Below are 7,050 nucleotides of genomic sequence, written 5' to 3' on the forward strand. Positions count from 1 at the left end.
GACTGAAACCTCAAGGTCCAAATCAGGAGAAGGAGGAGAGAGAGCACAAGCAAGGAACTCAGGACCGTGAGGGGGGCACCCACACACTGAGACAATGGGGATGTTCTATCGGGAACTCACCAAGGCCAGCTTGCCTGGATCTGAAAAAGCCTGGGATAAAACCGAACTCGCTGAACATAGAGGACAACTGTACTTTTAAATAAATTATTATTGCGATTATATATATATATATATATTAGTTCAATTGCTAACATATGAACTACTAATATTGAATAGCATTTGTAAATTATTTGCCAAATTTATGTGTTTTTCTCCTACAATGTCACTTCTCTTTTTATTTCAAATTCATTAGGTACATTTAGCCTAGCTATCTAGAAAGATATTTAGGGTATTGTTAATTATTGTTTTCTTTTGCACTAACAGTTACATATATTTTATAGTTTTATAACTCACACAGAGAAAGAATATTTGATTTTCATATTTATATATTTTATATTTTTATATTGACAAAAGGAAAAGCCAGATAATGGTGAAATATATAGTTTCAAAGCCTTATATTAAAAATACATGTTGACCTGAAAATACATTTTAATAGATATGGAAGCATTCGAATATAGTGCACTTACCCCTGAGTTAAGTTTTTATTTCATATGCTTCCAACATTTTTGATAAATTTTAGTTGAAGCACTTATATATTTCATTTATCAAGCATCCATTTTGCAGAATCAAATATCAGAAGACATATCAAGATGTTTGTGCTAACCTTCGGTGCTGTGGCTGTGACCATTCTTGGGTGACATCTTGTGCAAAGATGTTTCTTCATGTCTCAGGTCTGCATCTTTCAGAGAATCATCCGCCTGACTCTCAGGGTGACTCCTAAATGACGGTGAACACAGGCTTCGTCCAATTTCCACTTCCTGTGAGAAAACATTAAAGGCATACATTTTAAAAGCTATCAGTGGGGACCAGATGTGGTTTTCAAGGATTTAGAAAGCAGGAATGAGGGAAGGGTGGCTTTTTAGCATGAGTGATGTTTTCCAATATGCTTTGGGGAAAATTTTGATAACTTTGCCAAGAACTGCAAATACACATCTGAAGCTTAGTTTACTTCTCTGCCCACTTCTGAATTAGCTCTTCTTTTATATGTGTGTTTCCTCCTCCTCATAAAGTGAAAATAACGGTCACAATACAGCACAATACATGCTAATAGATGCAACCCTAGGCCTGAGAAATGTCAACGGGAGGCTTTCAGAAAAGGGCCATATATCAAAATTATATGCTAAAGACAGAAGGCAATGAGTTTTTTTTAATGTCATGCTAGCCCTATAATGATAATCTTAGCAATTACAAAGCTCCCAAATTACAAACACATTCAGCCAGCATATAGTGAGTACAGTTTTTCAGTTCAGAAAGATAATGAAATTGCTTCTTTCAGATAGTAATCAAGTGTGCAGTGATAAAAGGTTACCAAAGAAGAAGGCAAAAATATTTAAACATAGTCTAGCCCTCCATATTTTATAGATTAATATAAGCCAACACGCCAAGCCAATAATACTTAATAGCTTGAATTAATATTATAGAAGGTAGGAAATAAACAAAACCAGTTCAAGAAATTATATAATTTTAAATTATGTAATTTTTAAAAATATAAAAATATGTAATTTAATACACTGAAAATATTATAATAGTACAAGTTTTAGAAGTTTGAAATGGAGGATGATTTTATAAACAATAGGTATTCAAACAATGTAACTGTCTTTGCTTTTAAGAAATTGTTCTGGAAGAATCAAGTTGAAGAGATGGCTAAAGCCGGGCGGTGGTGGCGCATGCCTTTAATCCCAGCACTCGGGAGGCAGAGGCAGGCGGATCTCTGTGAGTTCGAGACCAGCCTGGCCTACAAGAGCTAGTTCCAGGACAGGCTCCAAAGCTGCAAAGAAACCCTGTCTCGAAAAACAAACAAACAAACAAAAAAGAGAGATGGCTAGAAAATTTAAAACATTTCTCAGACATTTTTTTTATTTTAATTCCATGGTTAGGAAGAGCAACACACCTGAAAAAACAATGTGTTACTATGTTTTCTAACCATACATCTATATAATATTTATTTAGTTACTAAATACTCTCAAAATATATGATACACAGGCTTCACTAGCGTGACCTTTAACTGGATTAAATCATATACAGAAAAAAAATCAGGAAAATAAGTTTATATTTTTCAAAGCATTATTTTTAATATTAGTGTTTTTATGAATTATTAAATATCGAAATGTTGCTAGTTTGTATTGATGTATCATGCTGAAGCAGACGCCATTCATATCAAAAAGAAAATGAATACACCAAAGAGCATATTCTTGGTCAGACAAAAATTGTGATTTGAAAAATAAGTTGAACATGGTCTAGGGACTGAGATTAATTACTTGAAAGACTAGAATTAGTTTCATGAAGAAATACAAAAGTGTGATTTGGTGACATTGTTTAAGCAAGTGATGCAAACGATTCAGACAATACTGAAATTCCCAATTTAGAATTTGCTGTGTCTAGAGCATGTCATACACTGAGGTTAAGGGATGCCTTGACATTTCACATGTAAATGAAGTGAGCCTTTATCTGAGGCTCAGTCACCAAACCCTGGCATTCAGATCTATGTTCTTCAGGGTCATGATAAATGGTAACAGGTATTTTAGATGAGATTGTACTGAGCTGTCTCTAATTAAAACAGGGATCAGGGCTAAGCCCTTTTAATCTGTTTTATGCACTGAAGTCTACAAGAGTTGTTTTGAGTAAAACTCCACGTGCTTAAATAAGCGTATAAATGCTTGTCTGAGGAAAAAAAAATAAATGAAACATTAGACAATGAGTTTTGAGTCAAGCTTGCCACTGGATGCTGAGTAGCTACATGTCCTATATCAAGCCCCTTTGCATTTGTAGGCCTAAGTATTGAATTTCAAGTTGAATGACCTACCATTTTAATTTTATTTTACTTGAGGTAAACAATTGAAAGAAATACTACCCACATTTGTGGTTTCCATCCTGATGAAAGTCAAATTATAGTAAATCTCATAAGCTTACTACAGATCCATAGACTCATACAAAAGAGGTACCCTAGTGAAGAAGTCATGCAGATAGTTCCACAGAGGAGATAATATATAGTCAGTCTTTTCAGACTAGATGAGGATATTCCAGATGGATATGGCATGTGCAATATCTTAAGATAAGGGATATCACAGTACATAGAAGTGTGGCTGGCAGGATCTGAAAGGAAATATGGGGCTGGATGACCTACAGATCACCAAGGGCCTGGGAAGACATTGATTATTCTGGTCTTAGTGCAAAGTAACTGGGAATTTTGTCAACCTTGGTACGATTAACATTTGGGGTGGGCATTTCATTATTTCAGGGGCATATTCTCTATGCTTAGGATGTTAGGCAGCATTTCCAGTTTTTAGTCACTTGATGTCAGCAACACCTGCCCACATCTACTCAGTCATGGCAAGTTAAGATTGTCAGATCTTCTGTGAGGAATTAGTCACTGCTGACAGAAAGCTACCATTGAATAATATAGGCCATATTGAACATTTTCAAAATATACATGAAAGACAAATCAGGATATATACTATGGCCCAGAAGCTAGCTGCCCCTTGGTACTCATTTGGAATTGGTTCCAGGACCTTCCAGAAGAAACTCAAATTTGAAGAATCTCAGATACATCATATGATATGGTTTAACCTTTGGATGAAGTCTATGTTCATCCTTCTCTATGTCTTAACTCACATCTAGATGACTTATAATTCCTACTATAACTGTTAAAGAAAAATAGACTATTTTATTTCTTTTATTTTTATTTTACCATTATTCATTTTTTTTGTAAATATTTTTAAATGTGTAATTGGTTGAAACCTGAGATGCTGAACCCAAAGGGTATAGAGGGCTGGCTGTACTCTAGGAGAGTGATGACAATCTTGGATAGAGTGGGAGATGGAGCTGGGAAGAAATGGGTTAATTTGAAAGTTACAATGGATAAAACATGAGCCAAGCTAGGTTATTGAATCTGAGACATGGCATTGTGGTCATGATGAAGACGAATTTAATTCTTCCTGGTTTATAGGAGAAAGTAGGATGTGATAGCACTAAATGATGTCAAAATACCATAAGAAGACTGGTTTATGAGAGAAGATAGAACATGAGTTGGGTACCAAGATGTCCAAAGGATAATGGGAGATGGAACCCCAGCACTTACAGGAGTGTTTTAAACAGAACACATCATTTACACAGTGTCTGACTTACAGTTTTTACTGACAATAATGAATTTGGTTGAGTTCGCTCCAAAGAGAACATATAGAGTCTGATGAGGATTGAGTACAAAACCAGGCCTTGAAAAATGCCCACATCAAAGGCTATGGCAGAGAGAGAAGTAGAGAAAGCAGAAGAATCACTAAAATGATGCTCTTGTTGAGAAGACAAATTAGATGAGAACTTTATAGACTCTAAAGTGAGTAAAATGGAAGTTCACTATTGAGCAATATCGCTCTTGGGGAAAGGAAATGCCAGTGAGCTGATCATGGTGGTTGAAGGAGTGGCTGAGAGATGGAGAATAGAGAAAATACTATTGGTATTGTGGAAATACTGGTAAAGCTCTCTTTAGTTTCTAGAAGGAGATTTAAATATGTTGAGAGCCAATCTCAGAAAATTAATGATATGAAGGCAGTTGCCCGCAGGAAACTGAGAAGGAACATTTGACCGTGTAAATCTCTGTAAAGGGTGAGAGACGAAAAACTTAAACTGTGAGAGGGAAACAGAACAGAGAGGGGAGCAGAAAGCTATCCCTGGAGGAGAGGAAGGAAAAAACAGTGTGAACAGGAATTGGTTATATGTGTAGAATTTGAAGGTGGTGCTTTGCAATCTGAATTCAGCTAGTTTTTCCGGTTAAGATGCAAAATTTGGCGAAATTAGCACTAAAGAGAATGACAAAAGTTTAGTTCTGTGAGTTAGTGTGAGATGAGCTTACATGGATGTCCATGAGTGTGAAGCTTTGGAGATCCATTTGAAGTTAGGAATGCCAAATAATCAATAGGGTCTGTCGAATGACTCGGTGCTCATGATTGTAATTCAGGTAATGAGAAAGGAATAACTCAGTTCAGCCTTATAGACCATCAAAGTTAGAACATCTAGACATTAGAACAGAATTAAAGCCTTATATCTGTATTGTTGCAACTCTGATTGTGATGCCTAATTTATTGGTTTATTATCTCTTCTTTGCACAACCCTAGTAGGAGATGTTTCTATCTCTCAACTGCAGATTTTAATAAAGTTATTTCATAAGATTCTGCTATTGTATCCATTATTGCGTATTTTTGACACAGCTGGCAGGTATGCCCATATAAAGTACAAATCTAACTTGGCAGCTCAATGTAATTTGCTTTCACACATTCTTATTACCTGCTGGATTGAATTCAGGTGTTTCTCATGATTCAGTTTTATTACCTCGTAGGAAGGTTACTCCAAACGAACCTAAGAGCACCTCCTTCACTGTGTTCTCGATACCTTCATTTCCTTATTGACGAATCTATGGTGTAAAACCTTGCTTTGTGTCATCTTCTGCCTCTACACTAAGATCTACATGAGAAATCAACCTGCAGAGCAGTCACTTTTGTGTTTGAGATGCCTAGAGCATTTCCTTGGGTCTATTAATTATGCAACATGTTTTAAGTGAAAGATTAGAGCAGAATTGTGTGCTTGAAGAGGTTACACTTAGCTAGGAAGGGCTACTCTTACACAGGGGAGAAAACCCTGAAACATTCCTAGAAAAAAAAATACGGATTTAAAGAGGAGTGCTAGGAATTCAGTGGCAGGAATGAGCAATGGGTTTGCTGAAGCCAGGTGAGACAGAAAGAGCAGAAGCCAAATGAGAAGTTTCTTCTCTTGTCTCTTATCTTTTGGCAATTTTCCTTTGTTTCTGTTACCCTTTTTTCATGCTGGTATAAAAATTCTTTATGTTTATTTCAATTTTTATTTCTCTAAGGGCAGAACTCAATGAGTCTGGGAGTATACAGGAGCTGCCTCTGTATTTTAAATTCAGACAGATCCATATTTTTTTAACAGCCCATGTTTATTTTTATTTTCTTTTGTACTCATAGATACATGCTCATGGGGAAAAATATAAATCAGCAATGCAATCTGTTTTCCTTAGGGAGGTCTGCACAGTGTGTTAACCATTCTTATTGCTCCTATAGTTCCCAGTTCTTTGGCACATTGGGTTTTTGGTGTTTTTCTTTGTTGCCTTAAAAACATTTAGTATTTTGAGATTATAGCAAATTAAAATTATAAATTACATAAACAATGAAGAAAATCATTCTATCAGCTTTTAGGTTCTGCTATTTTCCATTCAAGGAACCTTTCCCATTAGGAGTGGGAGGGGATTGGATTTTGAGACAGTCTCATATCAGACACATCAAGGTTCTCCAATTTCAACTTCCTATGTGATGTAGTTTCAGGCGTCCGCCACAGGAGGCTTCACAGTATCTGTGGAAACAACCAATGGAAAAAGAGACCATGAATTTAAAGAGAACAAGAGGTGTGTGTGTGTGTGTGTGTGTGTGTGTGTGTGTGTGTGTGTAAGGATTTGGAAGGAGGAAAGAAAAGGGAGAAACAATGCTATTATATCACAACCTTAGAAAGAAGAAAAAATATTTTATTTTGACAGATTATTAAAGTGAGATTGTCTACCAGTTCCTAAGAAACAACTTCCCATAAACTAAAGCCTCCTCCTGTGCTTTCTATCTCATTTGCAAATTTCCCCTCCAACTTCTGGCCCTGAAACACGATATGGCTTTCAGATGTCACCATCCTTGTATCTTCCGCGTGTATCCGGAGGCCATTCTTCCTCTTGGGCATATGTCAGCTACACTATGATTTAAAATTCCACAGAGCTGAGGCTCATTCTAATCACACGTACCAGTTTTCACCAGCTAATCACCAACTCATCATACTGTGCTCTCTCTCTCTGTCTCTCTGTCTCTCTGTCTCTCTGTCTCTCTGTCTCTCTGTCTCTCT

At 36.3% G+C, this 7,050-nt stretch overlaps 1 protein-coding gene across 1 annotated transcript in view; it reads right to left on the bottom strand.

Moving 5' to 3' along the window:
- Xirp2 (xin actin binding repeat containing 2) overlaps positions 1–7,050 on the bottom strand; it is a 255,809-nt gene that overhangs the window by 94,072 nt on the left and 154,687 nt on the right. The window contains 1 exon segment of the mRNA XM_050123573.1: positions 764–917. Within this exon segment, the coding sequence (XP_049979530.1) occupies positions 764–917 (154 nt within the window).

This window comes from Alexandromys fortis, unplaced genomic scaffold (assembly GCF_014885135.2).
Source record: "Alexandromys fortis isolate MF-2015 unplaced genomic scaffold, M_Fortis_MF-2015_v1.1 scaffold_8_9099976_23576923, whole genome shotgun sequence".
In the NCBI taxonomy this organism is placed as follows: Eukaryota; Metazoa; Chordata; class Mammalia; order Rodentia; family Cricetidae; genus Alexandromys; species Alexandromys fortis.